Source organism: Marmota monax, unplaced genomic scaffold (assembly GCF_021218885.2).
Source record: "Marmota monax isolate L192 unplaced genomic scaffold, Marmota_monax_Labrador192_F-V1.1 WCK01_AAM20220418_F8-fsc00108, whole genome shotgun sequence".
Taxonomy (NCBI): domain Eukaryota; kingdom Metazoa; phylum Chordata; class Mammalia; order Rodentia; family Sciuridae; genus Marmota; species Marmota monax.
The window spans coordinates 6,037,266-6,054,656 of NW_026694593.1; the positions used below are offsets into that span (position 1 = coordinate 6,037,266).

General features: G+C 42.4%; 2 protein-coding genes across 3 annotated transcripts; both read right to left on the reverse strand.

Annotated features, from left to right (window-relative positions):
* Positions 1–4,318: 4,318 nt before the first annotated feature.
* On the reverse strand, positions 4,319–8,679 carry Ciart (circadian associated repressor of transcription). The gene is made up of 6 exons (XM_046421871.2): positions 8,592–8,679; positions 7,622–8,047; positions 7,403–7,478; positions 7,093–7,171; positions 6,875–6,986; positions 4,319–4,977 (listed from the first exon to the last, which is right to left on the reverse strand). Exons 2-6 carry the CDS (start codon positions 7,985–7,987, stop codon positions 4,459–4,461), a joined length of 1,152 nt encoding a protein of 383 aa, XP_046277827.1. The 5' UTR covers positions 7,988–8,047; positions 8,592–8,679; the 3' UTR covers positions 4,319–4,458.
* Positions 8,680–11,186: 2,507 nt separating this feature from the next.
* On the reverse strand, positions 11,187–16,992 carry CUNH1orf54 (chromosome unknown C1orf54 homolog). 2 transcript variants are annotated; one of them, XM_046421731.2, is made up of 6 exons: positions 16,928–16,992; positions 15,412–15,492; positions 14,948–15,006; positions 14,239–14,352; positions 12,127–12,224; positions 11,187–11,265 (listed from the first exon to the last, which is right to left on the reverse strand). In XM_046421731.2, exons 1-5 carry the CDS (start codon positions 16,971–16,973, stop codon positions 12,129–12,131), a joined length of 396 nt encoding a protein of 131 aa, XP_046277687.1. In that variant the 5' UTR covers positions 16,974–16,992; the 3' UTR covers positions 11,187–11,265; positions 12,127–12,128. The 2 variants fall into 2 exon arrangements, with proteins under 2 accessions (XP_046277687.1, XP_046277686.1); XM_046421730.2 differs by having other exon boundaries at positions 12,127–12,227.
* Between the last annotated feature and the right edge of the window lie 399 nt (positions 16,993–17,391).

The following is a 17,391-nucleotide window of genomic DNA, read 5'->3' on the forward strand; positions in this document are numbered from 1 at the left end:
CCGAGCGAAAGGCTGGACTCAGATTTCGCCGGAACACGTTCCCAGCCCTCTCACGGAGTCCAAGTCCTTCGGCCTCGGAGACGATCGGCCCGAGTCCGTTCCCCTTGAACCTACTGAACCCTTAATATTCAAGCCATTCACATTCCTGGATGGAGAATGAGAAATAGGCAACGCTTCCTGAGCATGCTTCCCGGTTGTTGTTGTGGGTTTTTTTTGGGGGGGTGGGGGGGGGAAGAACATAGATCTGCCCTCCGTCCCCGAAGAAAAACAGCCTCATACCCTTCGTCTGCCTCGAAACTAAGGGAAAGTGGGCGAGAAAAAGTGAACATGCTGTGAATCTACTATAACCTCATCTTTCTAACCATTTCACTAAATTAAGAGAAATCACTAAATAAAGACATAGGAAATGCCTGCAGGATTTAGAATAAAAAAATGTTGTATGTCGGTTTTGCCATTTGACTCCTAGTAAGACCTGCTAGAAATATTTTCTTTTTTATGTCTTCCACATTGTGGAATTATTTATTTGTATACTATTTCTTCATATCTGTTTATGGTTATTCAGATCTATAGATTACAGGGAAAACATAACTCATCTAGAATACATACAGAGAGACATCTTCTCCTCAACTATACTAACAGGAACTCATACAAAAACATAAGCCTATTCAGATGTGGGGAAACACACCTGAATTCCAGTGGGTCCCAAGACTGAGGCAAGAGAATGGCAAGTTCAAGGCCTCAGCAACTTGTGAAACTCTGTGTCAAAATAAAGGGCTGAGAATGTAGCTCAGTGGTGGAGGACCTCTGGACTCAGTCTCCAGTACTACCAAAAAAAAAAAAAAAATCCCTTAAGCCTACTTCAGAGTAATCCAGGTCCAAAGTACCAAAATATAGCTAGACTGGGTTATCATTATGATTATCACAAACTTTTATTGAATGCTTACTCTGTGCCCAGTACTGTTGGTATCATTCCAGTGCCTCTTGCATCACTAAAAGACAGTATGTGGACATAAAAGATAAACAGTGAAACAAGGTAACATATAACATATGCAAAATAAATTACATAGACAACAGCATAATATGATGGAAAGATACTGGATTAGAAGTCAGATGGTCTGTATTGTATCCCAATTCTGATACTCATCATACAAGTCACTTAAATCAGGGGTTTGGCTGGGTATGGTAGCACAATTCTGTAATTCCAGCAATTTAGAACGCATGCGCAGGAGGGTCGAAAGTTTGAGACCAATCTGGGTAAGTTAGCAAGAGTTTAGCAACTTAGTAAGACCCTGTCTCAAAAATAAAAATGGTCTGGGTTGAAGCTCAGTTGTAAAGCATCCCTGGGTTCAGTCCTCAGCGCAGGCGAGCATGCACAAGACAAATCAACCAACCAATCAATCAGGAGTCTGTAAACTACTGCAGGCCAAACCAGCCCATCTCTTTTTGTAAATAAAAGTATTGGAAGTATATGCTCATTGCGTATTTATTAAGCATAGTTACTTTGGGTTACAATGACAGACTTGGGTAGGGGAACCAGGTATATATGGCCTAAACCTAAAATATTTACTATTTGGCTTTTGCCAGATTTGAACTCAGTCTAGGGCTTAGGATGTGGCTAAATGGTAGTGCACTTATCTAGCAAGCACAAGGCCCTGGGTTTGATTCTCAGCATCACACACACAAAAAAAGTGAACTCAGTCTATTTTCTCATCTATAAAACAGCATTAGAATCTGCACTATCAATCTAACAAAATTTCTCATAGGAGTCAAAAGGGTCAAATGTAAAAAGATACAGTGTATTTACTGTGTATAGCATATTTAACAGGAAGAATGATGCTGGAGGCTGTGGCCCACACTTGCAATTCCAGCCTAAGGCAAAAGAATTACAAGTTCAAGGCCAGCATCAGCAATTTAGCAAGACCTCATCTCAGGGTGGCTCAATGACAAAGTGCCCTGAGTTCAATTCCCAGTATAAATAAATAAATAAGTAAACAAGCAAGTGAATATAAATAATGGGAGAGGGACTTGAATTAGTCACTAAATGAAGGGTAGGGCTTGGATAACAGAAACAGAAAAGGTGGACAAAGTGAACCACATGAACAAGAGTTTAGAAGCAAGAAGGGAGTACAGTATAGATTCTGGAGCAGAAGGATTGTGCAGGAGAGCAGAGGAAAAAATACAGATTTTGACTAAAGATTTTGTACATTCTTCTCATGACATTGGGAGAAATTGAAGGACCTGATGATAAAGGAAGGACAGGCAAAGCATGGTTCTGGGAAAATTAATCTGTTTATCACTGAAAACGTATTAGAGGTAAGAGAGACTTTTGCTCTAGGGAAAATAGAGTGATGGCAATGGAATGGATAGGAAGAAATGGAAGAAATATTTCAAATAAAGAACAAAAAGGACCTGGTGACCAAATGGTACCAAGTTTTAAGCCTAGTTAACTAGAAAAATGTTACTACCCTAGATAGCACTAACTGGAGAGGAGATTATAAAAATGGGAAGTAATTTTATTGGCCATCACTGGAAAAAGCATGAGACTGGAAACTAAGAATTCTGTACCACACATTGTTGGCTTAGACACATCTGTTTTCTTATCTATAAAATAAGGGCATTAAGTTGAATTAGATACAAAAATTGCATCTTATATCTAGAATGCTGATGTGTTCAATAATTTTGTGCCAGCAATATATAAAACTGTCCAACAGAAATTTATATATTCAAATGCCTTCTTATGAAAAAGGTTGGGAATGGAAATGGAGATTTAGCACTCATTAAAATTGAGGCAATAATTAAACCCATGAAAGAAAATGAAACTTTTATGTGAAAGAATATAGTCAGAGAAAAAGGCTATGGTCTGAACCTAGGAGAAACCACACACTTTGTATTAGGTGCAAGTGGAGCCATTAAAAAATTCAGAACTTGCTGCCAGTTAGGTAAGAGGAGAATTAGGATAGTGTGCTGTCATGGGATCCAAGGGAGGAGAGTTTCAGTAGGCAGAATCGAGTGTCAAATGATACAGAGAACATGAAGTACATACCCTTGGTAAAGGACCCTGGACTAAGCTGTTGATTAGGTGGAAGCTGCATTATAATACTGGTTCTGTGAGATCATCGGTGACTCTGGAAGGTGTAACAAACTAAATGTAGTGGAGCCAGGCATGATGGGGCACACCTGTAATCCCAGCAAGCCAGGAGGCTGAGGCAGGAGGATCATTAGTCGGAGGCCAGCCTTGGAAACTTTGCAAGACTCTGTCTCAAAATAAAATAAAAAGGGTTGGGGATGGAGCTCAATGATGGAGTGCTTGCTAGCATGTGTAAGGAACTGGGTTCAATCCCCAGTACCAGGAAGGGGGAAAGATTATGGACTTGGGAAAATTATGGAGAAAAGAAGAGAAAGAGGACAATCAGATTGAAGATGTCTTCCTTCCTTCCTTCTTTTTGAAGGAATTAAACCCAGGGGCACTCTACCACTGAGTCATATACCCAGGCCTTTTTTTGGGGGGGGGGCAGGGGCAGAGTCTTGCTAAATCACCAGCTGGTTTCGTGATCTTCCTGCCTTGGCCTCCCAAGTTGCTAGCAGTTATTGGAGTACACTACCATGCAGGGCTCAACAAATGTTTTCAAAGTGGAGAGACTTGATTTTACTTATATGGGAAATAATCATGGAGAGGAAATAGTTTTCATGGACATTGGGAAAGATCAGAAATAGAGTAATATTGAGAGAAGGGTAGAAACAGACTTAATTTTTATTCATGGACTTAATTTTTGCCTCCTGAAAATAATGGGTAGCCTTCCTTAGTCTAGTTACACCTAGCAGGTGCAGTGTTTTGAATAAAGATGAGGCCCAGTGGTTTTTTGTTTGTTTGTTCTTTGAGGCCCAGTGTTTGAAGGGACTTTGTGCTACTCCCAACAATAGTTGTTTTGGCTCTTGGGCCCCTCCTCTGGCAGCACAAGGTTATGCATTTATCCATAAGCACCAACATCTCCCATCAAAGCAAAGAGATATCCCAGAGCAGAAGAACCTGCTAGAAGATTACACAGGGGAGAGACACAAAGGGAAAGGTACTAGTCTCTGAACCTGAAAAAAATAAAAGGAAACCCAACTTTGAATCCTGTAACTGTCCTAAGACTGTTCCCTCAGAAAACAGCAGCAGGAGTCTCTTTACTTCTCCCCCAGATTTCTATCATCCCATCCAGACTCAAACTTGGTGGAGCTCATACTCATACTCACAAACATTCCCATCTCATCTTTTCTGCAACTCGGAGGATAAAGATCAGTATGTGAGGCAGAAAGTTTTCAATGTACCCCAAAGTGTTTAGGTAAATAATTTATTTAATCAGAAAGGATTTATCTCCTCTAAACACAAACACACACATTAAAAGTAAAAAATCTCTATATATGTACATATATTTACACAAATTGGGGATCACAGAGGACAAATGCATGGGTGGGTTAGGGGTTGAGGAGACAGGCATCAGAAACAACTGGAGGGCAGCTTTTCAGCTGCTCCTCTGGGTGTCCTTTGTGCATCTCACTGGCCATGGTGGGTAGACCAGCAGAGGACACAGTGCAGTCCCCGTCTGATGGCAGAGTTACTGGCAAACTGTGACAGCGAGGTCCCTCTCCAGATAGTCTCTTCAGATCACCAGTAGATGCTGTAGTGGATGGAACTGGAGTGGCAGGAGCAGAGTGGGTGAAGGACTGCACTCCATGCTGGACGAAAAGGATGACACCAATGCTGGTCCCAGTGCCTACAGGATCATGGCTAAAAGACACGGTACCTGGGGAACTTAGAGGGGGGTTGCAAATAGGGGTGGTGTGGATCCAGGTGAGGTTCATAGCTGGCCATTCTGTGAGGTGCCAAGGCTGCTTTGGTTTAAAAACTAAATGTCCTAGCTGTGTCGGGCCCATCTTTTCCAGAGGAGGAGCAGAAGAGGAAGTAGTTTCATTACTGTGGTGGCTTGGAAAATGCTAGGGAAGGAGTGAAATAAGAAAAAAACTGTGAAGGAAGTTTTCAGACTGATTCCAACATTATTGTTTAAAACTTTGCTTTCTTTGGTAACTCGGTTTGCAGTGCAAACATACCTTGTTTTGTGCAACAGATAATGTGTTCTTACGTGGCAAGAACATATTAAGTAAAATTTTTAGTAATCAAGTTATACTTTCATTTATTCAACAAATAGTTGAGCGCCTACTATGTGCCACATACTATATAAGATACTGGATATTCAACAAATAGTCCTACAGATTCTCACTATTTATAAAACAATTCCTTTCAGATGTATGTATGTATGTATGGGTGTGTGTGTGTGTGTGTGTGTGTGTATATATATATATATATATGATTTTTTTATATAGGGTTTCATTAAGTTGCTGAGAGCCTTGCTAAATTGCTAAGGCTAGCCTTAAACTTGAGATCTTCCTGCCTCAGCCTCCCCAGTAGCTGGGATAATAGACATGTTCCACCAAACCCAATGTAGAATTTATTTAAAGAAAAGTTGTTTTGTTTTTGCCAAGGCTGGCCTCAAACTTGTGATCCTCCTGCCCCTGCTTTCTGAGTAGCTGGGATTACAGGCATGTAGTACTGTGCCTAACTATTTTTAAAAAAGTGGATTTTTAATTGAAAACATCATTCCACAATTTCTATATTTATTTTTTTTTTTTAGTTATAGGTGGACACAATATATTTTATTTTCTATGTGGTGCTAGGATCAAATCCAGTATCTCATGCCTACTAGGCGAGTGCTCTACCTCTGAGCCCACAACCCCAGCCCTCTGTTTTAAATTCTAATTTTGTATGTTGAATTTTTTATGAAGTATAAATTAATATTCAGGCAAGATCCCTCTACTTATTTATTTCTATTCAGTACCAGGGATTAAACCCACTTAACCACTGCGCCACATCACCAGTCCTTTTTAATATTTTATTTAGAGACAGGGTCTCACTAAGTTGCCTAGGGCATCAATAAGTTGCTGATGCTGGCTTTAAACTTGAAATCCTCCTGCCTCAGCCTCCTGAGCTGCTGGGATTACAGGCCTTAGCCACTGCAACCAGCTTGTTTTTTAAAATTTTTTTGTAGTTGTAGATGGGACATAATGCCTTTATTTTATTTGTTTTATTTTTATGTAGTGCTGAGGATTGAACCCAGTGCCTCACGCATGCTAGGCAAGTGCTCTGCCACTGAGCTATAGCCCCAGACCATTCTACTCATTTTTTAATCAAGTTATTTTCACAGCATTAGTAACTGCTATTGATTGAACACAAGGATAGGTCATTATCTAGGACACTCCCCCCTCCCCATTACTCGAATGCCCTCTAAATATCCTGTTATTTGAATGCACAGAAAAAAGGTCACTTCCACACCAGGTCCAAGAATCTATCCAACACTCTTCTCATGGATGCCCCATAGGTGCCCTCTCCCAGATTCCCAGTGATATACCTCTTATGACCAGTCCTTGAAACCCAGTGTAGACTTATAGGCTTCCAGAGGATTTGATACAAGGATACTTGTACTGGAGTCAGAAGAGGGAGAGGGCGAGAGTTTTAGGGGCAGCAAGGAAGAAAGAGTTTACAGAAAGAAGCTGAGGCATCTTCCTGCATGAATAATTTGTCCAGGTAAAAAACGCCTTCTGTATCTGTACAGAAAGCAGATTCACTGCCACATGAGGGATAGGATTAAACTTTGTGGAGTTCTGCCTAGTGATCCAAACAAAATAGAACAAAAATCATCTAGGAATTAAGACAATGCAGGAAGTTTAGGCATTCCTTTCCTAACAGAAACTTGAGGAAAAGATCCAGAAGAAAATGCATGCATATTCCCTTTCCTCCATTATTCTCCTGCTTCTTTGTTAGGGTTTAAGTTCTTACCTTGGCCATCTGGTGCCTGCTACCACCCAGTGATGACTTCTGGGCAGCTATATGAGGAAACCAAGTCTTCAACATCCCTTCTACTTGTAGCAGGGTTCCTAGATAACGCTCCCTATGAAAAGAACATTAAAACAAAACAAATATTAAAAAAGAAACAAGAAAGGATTGGAGAGATCTCCTTTTTATATGGTACTGGGGAAAGAATCAGGTGGACTTACCCCATCTGAGGCTTCTGCAAAACACCTACAATGCGCTGGATCCTGTCCATTGCCACACTCTGCTGGAAACTGCTCAATCCTGGAGTCAGAGAAAGATTAAGGACCAAGATTCAATACTGTAGTAAGATAAAGGAAGGCAAAAGGGGTTAAAATTGATTCACCTAAAGGAATTAAATAAATCACAAATGCAAAAAAAAAAAAAGGAACAATTCAGGCTCTGAATAAAGACTTTAGAGATATACACATTCCAGAGAGACAGATACTAAGGTGGGAACCTAGTCCAAAATAATGCAAATAATCAGACAATTACCTCTCTCAAAACGACCCATCTTCAGCCCATTCAGTAGATCTGTGAGGGGGCGAATGAATCCTTGGAGCTCTTCACACTGTAGGAAAATAGGACAGAGGCTATGAGAAGACCAAGAATTGTCCATGTGAGTAGCCATACTTCCTCTGCTTCCAAATTAGGACCTTCCTCTTAAGGTCCTAACCAGTTGAGGGTTTAGGATTATCATTTCCTTTCTCCTACCTTCTGAGCAAAGAGCAGGTCTCCCTCTGTGGTACAACCCTGGATGTTTACACTGGTTTCCAATTCACCATCTCTTGATCTTTTGATCCCAGATTCTGCCATAGGAGAAGTCAAGCCCCGCTGTTCCAGATGAGATGCTGTATGTTGGTTACTGGAAACCTTGCAACGATGCCTACAGCGGATAGGACCCGGGCTAGGCCGGAAACATCCCCTCTGCCCAACAGTGTCTGGCCTGGGCCCTTGGGACCCCTTGTTCTCCCTCTCACTATCGGAGGGGAAGCCAAAATCACCGTTCACTGGGGAGGTGGAAAAAGAGGGAGAAAGAGAGGAGGAGGAATAAGAAGAAACACTAGATGGAGAATCCATAGGTCCAGAAGCAGGGGCTGGAGAGCAGGTCCTGGAGTACCCAAAGATCCGAACCTGCAACTGAAGAGCAAAGCGAGGGAGTTTGAAACCAGAGTCTAAGGATTAGGAAACGGACGGGGAGACGGAGGTGTACTGCGCGGGATAACACCTCTATTTCCCCTGCCCAATAGACAATAGAAAAAGTCACCTCCCCTACCCCCACCCGTGAAAAAACTGGGGCTGCCTCTCTGGCCTCTGCAGATCAGCTCTGGGCCTGACACATCCTCTGTTCTTTTCCCTCGGTTCGGACACCTGTTCTCCTGGTTTGTTCCCCAGCTCGACCTCGCAGTTGGCGTCTGAGGCCAGCCACCCGCCAGTGTAAATCTGCACACCTGAACCTACCTAACCTACCTAGCGTCCCTGTGGAAATCGCCCCCACAGGGACCGACCTCCTAACCTTCCCCAATCTCTCTTGATCAATATCCCTGATCCAGGGATCTACAGTCGCGCCGGCCAGGTGATGCAATCCCTACCAATACCCACATCTGCGTGCATTCACCCAAACCCACTCCCCCCGGCCCCAGCCTTCTCCACGGATCACTCATCGCCCTCTGAGTCTCCCTACCTGGGTCGATCCGCTCGGCCTCGGCTCCGGCTCCGGCTGCTTCTCAGTCTCTCCGGGTCTGGGCTACCCACCTCCGCCCCACTCTCTGTGGTCCCGCCCCTTCCCCCCCCTCCCGGACACGTGCGGCTCGGCACGTGCCTCCCCCTGCGTACACCGATTTCGCATCCTCATTGGTTGGCTAGCCGGTAACACGTGACTCCCGTTAATGAAGTTCACAGCCCATTTGCTACAGCTCACCGGGGCTCGGCCAATAAAGAAGCAGTCAGGTGCCGATTGGCTGGAAGGGAAGCCTTCCGTGCTCCGCCCCTACATGCGGCTCCCGGAGAGGACCCGGTGAGGAGAAAAGGAGGAGGATGGAAAAAAGAATGAAAAAGTAGGAAGGGGAGAAAAAGGGCGGAGCCCTGGGCCTTAAATAGGATAGTGAGGCGCAGGAGACTCGCAGCTGGAGTGTTCAGAGGAGGGATGTCAGACGGGAAGCGCGTGCCTCGGGGCGTGGGACCCAGGGTTCTGCCTCCCCGGCTGACACGTCTGCCCCCTCGGTGAGCGCCTCCGCTCACGAGCACAGCACGTGGAACCCGTCAGTTACTTGTGCTGCAACGTGTGTGAGCGAACGGCTGTGTGACACCGTGTAACCGCTCCCAGTCTGCGCGTCTCAGCCCTCGTGACTCCCTGCTCCGTTTCACCTCCCCATTCTCACTCCTCCGAGTTGGGTGCCTCCTGCCCTGCTGGGTGAGGAGGGTGGGGACGGCGGCCCAGAACACGGCGTGCTCTCCCCGGCTCCCGCTGGGGCGGCTCCTGCAGCCCTTTCCTTACATAACCTGCCACGCACGTTACCCGCTCAGATGCCAGCCCGCCAAGACTGCAGAGGTCAGAGCCGAACTCGGTGGTGCCTGACTTTTCTGCCTCGGCTCTTCAGGCTTGTGCCCTTGAGTTATCGGATTTTGAGCAAAGGGAACAGAGTGTGAAAACCCCTGAGCTCCAAGGCTGTGGCTTCTTCGGCTTCAGTTTATTTGTCCTTTGGAGAGGATTCGAAAGACTTTGAAGGAGGGAGGGAGACAGGTCCAGAATTTAAAGAGTCTCAGAAGTAACAGACATCACTATTTGTTGCCCCCTGCAATGTTTGAAGAGAACAATGGAAAGGGAATAAGAGGAAGTAAGACCCGGGGACTGTGGGCTGGTTGACGCTCTGACACCGGAGAGACCGCAAGAGGGCAGCCCAGTTCTTTTTTTTTTTTTTTTTAAATACTGTGAACTTATTCATATATATATATATATATTTAAGTTATACATAACAATAGAATTCACTTTCACATAATTAGAAAAGCACAGAATATAATTTGTTCTAATTCAGTCCCCAGTATTTCCCATTTTCCTCCCATCCTCCCACTCTGTTCCCTTTCCTCTACTGATTTAATATATATGTATGTGTGTATGTATGTGTGTGTGTGTATATATATATATATATATATAAATTGGACACAATAGTTTTATTTTGTTTATTTTTATGTGGTGCAGAGGATTGAACTCAGAGCCTCAAACGTGCTAAGCAAGCGCTCTACCACTGAGCCACAACCCCAGCCCTAAAAATATTTTTTTTATTCCCACCCTTCCTCTCCCTTTACTGATCTTTGTGCTATTTACTTACAGCTTTTCTTTCTTTTTTTTAATTGTGTCTATTCCATGATGATGACATTCACTGTGGTATATTCATATATGTATATAGGAATGTTGGATTCACTGTTTCCTATCTAGCTCATCCCTCCTCCCTTCCCTTGGTTCTCTTTTGTCTACTCCACTGATCTTTATTCCCCCTTATTTTCGATTAGCTTCTGATTATCAAAGAAAGCATTCAACCTTTGATTTTTTTGGATTGACTTACTTCACTTAGCAGGATGGTCTGCAGTTCCAACTATTTATCACCAAATGCCATAAAGTCACTCTTCATTATGGCTGAGTAATACTCCACTGTGTACATATGCCACATTTTATTTATCCATTCATGTTGAAGGGCACCTGGGTTGGCTCCATACCTTGGCTATTGTGAATTATGCTGCTGTAAACATTGATGTGGGGCAGCCCAGTTCTGATTAGGGTCCTGAGGATGGCGACTTTAGGTGTGACTATTTCAAATCTGTTCTTTGTGTGTGTGTTTGTGTGTGTGTGTGTGTGTGGGGGGGTGCTAGAGATTGAACCCATGGTCTTGTGCATGTGAGGCAAGCACTCTACCGACTGAGCTATATCCCCAGCCCCTCAAATCTGATCTAGTAATTAATATTTTACTTATTTTTAACAATATGCTTACTTTATAAAAAGAAAAAAAAGTTTTCTAAATAAACCATAACCCTATTTCCCAAGCATAGTGTCTCAATACCATATAAAACAATAGAATTACAGGGAATTATGGACTCTGAATAAACCTGTCATCTGTGGGTGTTCATTTTAGCCCAAATTCCAGGTATATTTACAATTCATAATTCCTTCAAATCTATTGTCACCTAATTCTCTTTCTAATCTACTCTTCCTGTCCCCAAATTCTGGTACTCTCTTTAGTGTGTGACCTTAGAATAGATTCCCATGAAGTAGACAGTGACTAGATGATTTCATTTATTTTTTTTATTTTCTAATTTCTTCTAGTCAAACTCCCATCCAAGGAGTCATAGCAGCCTTCTCTCACCTAAAAAAGCAAAGAGAAGAAAACAGGATCAGGGAACCCAGGAAGTCCTTCATGTCCCTCTCTATCTCTATGAAAACTCCTCAAATTTATATTCTGAGCTGGGATTCCCCTGTTGTATCTCTTGGGGGAAATATGTTCCTTCCCCTGGTCACTCCTCCCTCCTCCTCTGTATCTCTTTATGCTCCAGAGTTATTTAGAACCCCAACTTAACATTCCTTTGCCCCATGATCACCCCAGTCCATTAGGGAACCACCACCCTTCTGACTTGGAACTTTGCCTCTGAACTCCACCAGGTTGTAGGACCCACCCATTTTGCCCTTTGAACGATGGCCAGAATGAAACCAGCTCTGATTCCTCAAGACATATTGGAAGCCTAGAGAGGTTTCTTCTCTATTCCACCTGCCTCTGCTCTAGGGGGTCATGAGGTCCTCCCAGTTTAGAAAATTTAATGACTCATATCTTTGCCTCAACATGTCACAAACTTCTTTAAAATTAGATAATGAGATTTTTTTTTTTCCTAAATGTGATCCTTCTATCTTTTGTTTTGGTACTGGGGATTGAAACCACGGCACTTAATCACTGAGCCACATCCCCAGCCCTTTTAAAAACTTTTTTATTATGAGACAGGGTCTTGCCAAGTTGCGTAGGGCCTCACTAAATTGCAGAGGCTGGCTTTGAACTTGAAATCCTCCTGCCTCAGCCTCTGGAGTCACTGGGATTAGAGGCATGTGCCATCATGCCCAGCTCCTTCTTCTGTATTTAACCAGCTGAGAATTGATGAGGCTGGCAACACTATAGACAAGGATAACTAGTAAAGAATTACTTCATAGACTCCCCCAAGGCCCGTGGCTGCACTCTCACCTTTACATGAAATACATCCCCCCTTGAAGGAGGACCCATGACAGGAGAAGAGAAACAGGACTCTGCAGACTGGACACAGCATCATTCAGATCTGGACTCTGCTAAAAGACAGATGCCCCCACATCAGGCCAGTGTCTTCCTATTACTTCCCACTTCTCAGGAGGAAAGGCATATCTTTACACTAACCTCTTTCTTACTGTTGGCCTCAAGGGAAGCTCTGACGCTCCTCTCCACTACTATAAGACATTCTTTCTTCCATCCCTGGCCATACCAGGGAGACCCCAACTCAATTCAGTGACACCTATTTTTATCTATTATGAGCATGACACTGCTCTTGGTGCTATGGGGGGATATAAATACAAATAAAATGTGGTTCCTGTTCTCAAGAGGGTTACAATCCAAAGTGAACAAACTGTATACTTTAAAAACATGTGTTTGTGCCTATTGTCAATCTTTTGTTTTCCATTCCTACCAGCGCCTCCCACTTATGGTCAGCTCTATCTAGGTTGCTCTTTTGACCCTGTTGCCCTTTCCAGCTGTCGCCATTTTTTTTTCCATTACCAGGATTTTCAGGTGGTTAGTCTATACCTGCCTCTATTTCCTCATAATTTACCTTCTCTTAACTCAATTAAAACTACGTTCTTAGGGATTACCAAAGTTCTCCTTCTCCTTGGCCTCTTGGTAGCATTTGGTTGATTATAGTAAGCCTTCTCTTCTAGACTCTATAACACAGACTTGGCTAGCTGCCTGCCTCTCCAGTCAGTCATTCTCTATTTGATTGGTTCCTCTTTCTCTTTCTACTAACTGTAGCCACGTTCATTGGTCTTTTGAGCTTCTGTGCATACTGGCTCTGTTGAGCTCATTTACCTTCATAACTGTGACTTTGCACTTAGAACTCTAGCTCTGACGTAGTTCAGGTGCCTAAAGGACACCCTCATGGGGCCGGCAGAATCAGTTTAACTTAGCCAAGACCAAATTTATAACTTCCCTCCTAAACCATACTGGCTTCCCATAGTTTCCATTTTCTCGAACATGTTTAAAATCTGTGTGTTATTTTTAATCTCTCTTCATTTATTCCGGATATGAAATTATTAATGAAGCAAGGCATTTTCTTCGAAATATTTCTTATCTTTCTCCTCTGGATTTAAAATACCACTTCCTTAGTCCAGGCTTTTAATAGATTGTTGTTGGAACAATGCAAATCTGATGAATCTTTCTTCACTAAATGGCATCTTGCACAATCCAGACGAATAGTTTTATTTTTCCCCTAAAATGCTACTTTCATCATTTCTTTACCATATGAAGGACTTACTAGGCTCCCTATTGCTTATAAGGCCAAACTTCAGTCCAACATTTCAGACTATCCATAATTTAGTCCTATCTTGCCTTATGCAAAGTTATCAAGCAAATATTAGGAGTTCGTACTTTTTTTAAACTTAATTCCTATTTTTTCCATCTCTAGACTCTCTTCTTCAGTCACACCCCATTCACTAAACATATCATACTTTTATTATTTCCTTCACCTATGAAGCTTGTTCACTCTTATGGTAACTGTTCCTCCTCCTAATTGCGCTTGTTCTTTCACAATTTCCCATCAAGTTTAGTTCATCTAAAGCATCATCACCTCCTAAACCTTCCTGACAATTCTACCTTGTACAAGCTCTCTTCCTACAATGTCTAAAACACTTACCTATGTCATATGTTCTCAAACTTATAGGTAATTTAATATTGTATTAAATTCATTTTATTCTAAATATTTCATAAATGTAATCATGCATCTTGTAAATGCCTCAGGGCAATAGCAACATCATAGGTTTCTTTCCATCAGTACCCTCAGCAGCCTTAGACACAGACCACATACATATTAAGTACAGCTGAACTGAAATTTAACTGGAATGGATCTTCCCCGTGTTTGTATGGATGTTAGATCTCAGTGAGATATTTGATGGCCAAGTTGAGATGAACACCTGCGTTGCAGCTGTAGCTATCTGGTTTCCACCTCCACCAAAGCCTAGTATTGCAGCCCTCTCTCTACTCCATGTCACCAGCCCTGGGATCTATCTAGGTAAGGGATGAATTCTCTCCCTCCTCTCTAATTCCCATTCAACTTACTGTTTCCATTGTCACTGCTTTCACGGTGACAGGCTTCTGATGATCTGCATGTTCTGTTTTAAGAATAATGGTAGTCTCCACTGCTTGTGTTGTTTCTTCCTTATCCAAACTGTTCTTCTCTCAGTAGGATTGGGAAATAGAGTTATCGTCACTTCCATCCAACATCCTCATAGATTCTCTATTTTCCCCTGCACCAGTACTCAACCAGGACACCCTTCCCACTCGCAAAGACTTAAGCTCTGGGATTCTCCCTATTCTGTACTTTTATGGATATTGTATTACCTATCCCGTTCAACAAGTCCTTTTTGGGTTTTTTTGTTTTGAGGTACTTGCTGGGAACTGAAAACCAGGTATGCTTTACCACTAAGCTACATCCCCAGTTCTTTTTATTTTATTTTGAGGTGAGGTCTTCCTAAATTGCTGAGGCTGGCCTTGAATTTGAGATCCTCCTGCCTCAGCCTTCCGAGTTGCTGAGATTACAGCTCAACAAATCTTTTGACTGCCCCTCTTTCTTAGTTCTTAGTAAAGCTACTGGGCTTGGCTTCCTTCTCCTCCCCAGTTATTATTGACAAGTCTGTTTGGGACCCACTTTCTAGTTTCTCTCAATCGACCAAATTTTCTTTCTTGCTAATCAGTTACATTTCAACATTGCCCAGTTTCTTTTTAACTTTGATTTATCCTGCCACTCTAAAATGTAGAGGTCACTCACCAACCTGTCCTCTGACTCAAACATGGAGTAATCAATGGTGAAATTTGCACTAAAGTCATCTGGGGAGGAGAAAAAAAAATTAGTAGTAACAATGGAAAAAGGGAATTCTAGATCCAGTAACGAAAGGGGAAGAAATTGCACAGAACGCTTTAACTTGCTCAAGTTGTAAAATATATTGGTAAATTCCACTTCTAATTAACTTTAGTGTCAAAATGTTTATTAATACTGTGTTTATATTTTCATTCAAATTTATAAATTTGAAACTGTCCAAAGTGTTTCAACCATTTTCCAAAGAATTAAAAATCACTAGCTTGAAAAAAATAAAAGCATGAATTTTGATAATTTTTGTTCCTAGCCAAACTTCCCTCTCATTCAGTTTTTCTGTTGCAAAGGGAAGGGCATAGTCTTAGAACTAAGTATTCACAAAGCCTTTCTCCACCCCACTTAGGATCCGAGGCACTCACCATAATTAGGAGTGACTGTGTAATAATAGGCCACCTGATAATAATCTTCTGTCAATCCTTCTTCATCCTCATATTCTTGTCCTATGGAGATAAGGACTATAGGTCAAGGGACATCTGGAATGCCTTAACAACAAAAGGACATCTGAAGTTGATCCTAAATCTACCAGTTTTTCTTCTTTTGGCCTCCCCTTCAAGGGTCTTGTTATCTCCCTGACTCTGCACTTGTAAACTGTTCTGTCTTCTGGATTCCATACCTGAACTGAGGCCTGCTACTCTGTGCCCTTCCAAATCAGGAACTCTTGAGAAAGAAACAGATCCCTTTACATACTATAAACCCAAAGAGAGAACTAAACCTAAAAAAGGAAGAAGATAGAGAGTAGAAACTGAAAACACCAAATCTTCTATTCTATTCAATATGTTACAGAATTTACTGTACTTGTGATTTTTTTTTTTTTTAACAGTGCTGGGGATTGATCCCTGGGCCTTGCACTTGCTAGGCAAGTGTTCTATCTCTGAGCTATGCCTGCAACCTAAGAAATCATCTTTTATCAGTGTCTCTCACAAATAACTAATAGACATTCCACTTTCACTGCTAACTAGCAGAATAACCTTGAGAAACTATTTAACTATCCGCTTTCTTAAAATGAGTCAGCTGGGCTGGGGCTGGGGTTCAGTGATAGAATACTAGCCTAGCATGCCTGAGGCACTGGGTTCAATCTTCAGCATCACATAAGAATAAAGATATTGTGTCCACTTAAAACTAAAAATAAATATTAAAAAAAAAAAACGAGTCAGCTGTACTAAATGACCCTTCTCCATTAGTTTGTCTTTCTTTTCCATAAAAATATGTGGCATCGATGATGGAATCAAGAACTCTAGGTCTCCTAAACACTTCCCTGAGCTCCTTGAACATTTTCCCTCCAATCCTAAACTAATGACACAAGAATCTAGGGGAAAGGGAAACAATGAGACATACACCTGGCAGACTGGGGAACAAAAGAGGGAAGGAGCCATGCTACTCTTGGGACCCTGTTCCTGAGGGCAGCCAGTTTTCCACTACCCTAAAGGTCAACCCACAGCCATGTCTTCACTAATAGGTTGTGTGGGTGTGTGCGCGTCTCCTACTCTCTGGGAAAGGAGATACCCTGCTTCTTTTACAAAGTTTCAGGCTGCTCCAGCTTCTAAGAGTCCACCTCTCTCCTTTAGTCTCCTGTTAGTTCCTCTTGTTTTGTTCAACTTTATGGTGAAAAAGTGAGTTGAATCTTGCTAACGGACCTCCCTGCCCTTCATCATCTGAAAATCTTCTCTTCTTTGACTAGACTCTGTTTATCTCCCTGTTTCCTGGCTCTACCAACCAGATCTCTGTTCTGCCCCATCACAGGACTCTGGCACAGATAAGAAAGCGCAATCACTCCCCATTGAAATATACTACTCATCTTCTCCCCAAGTTTTTTTCTCCCACCCCATTTATGGTAGAAGACCAAGTGCAAAAGCTCAGAAAGAGAAGGGGACTTACCCAGGATAAGTGGCATAGCAAGGATGGCTACCAAAAGGACATCCATTCTGGATTTTGCACTATCGCTTTGAAAGTAAAAAGAGGAAATTACTTTGTTTCCCACCAAACTTACCCCGCCTCCCCTGCTGCTCCAAAGCTGGAAGGGAATTACATGACTCTTCTCCCTGGGGGCAGAATTCTCCGCCTACTTACTGACTAGATCTTCAGTTACTACCCGTCCTTAGTCAGAGCTGAGAGAGGCAAAAGATGCCGACTTGTTCATGAAATTCCTCAGCCCTAGATTGGGTTCATGCAATACTCCACTGCTGCTACCAAAGAAGTCTACCTATTCTTTTTTCCTCCTAGTCCTTGCAAAAAGCTCGCCTTCTTGCTGTTTCTCATTTACCACTCACCATCCAGAGTTGCTTTTCTCTCTGAGGCTTAATCATAGTCTCTTTCACCAATTTCTTTGGAAATGCTCAAAG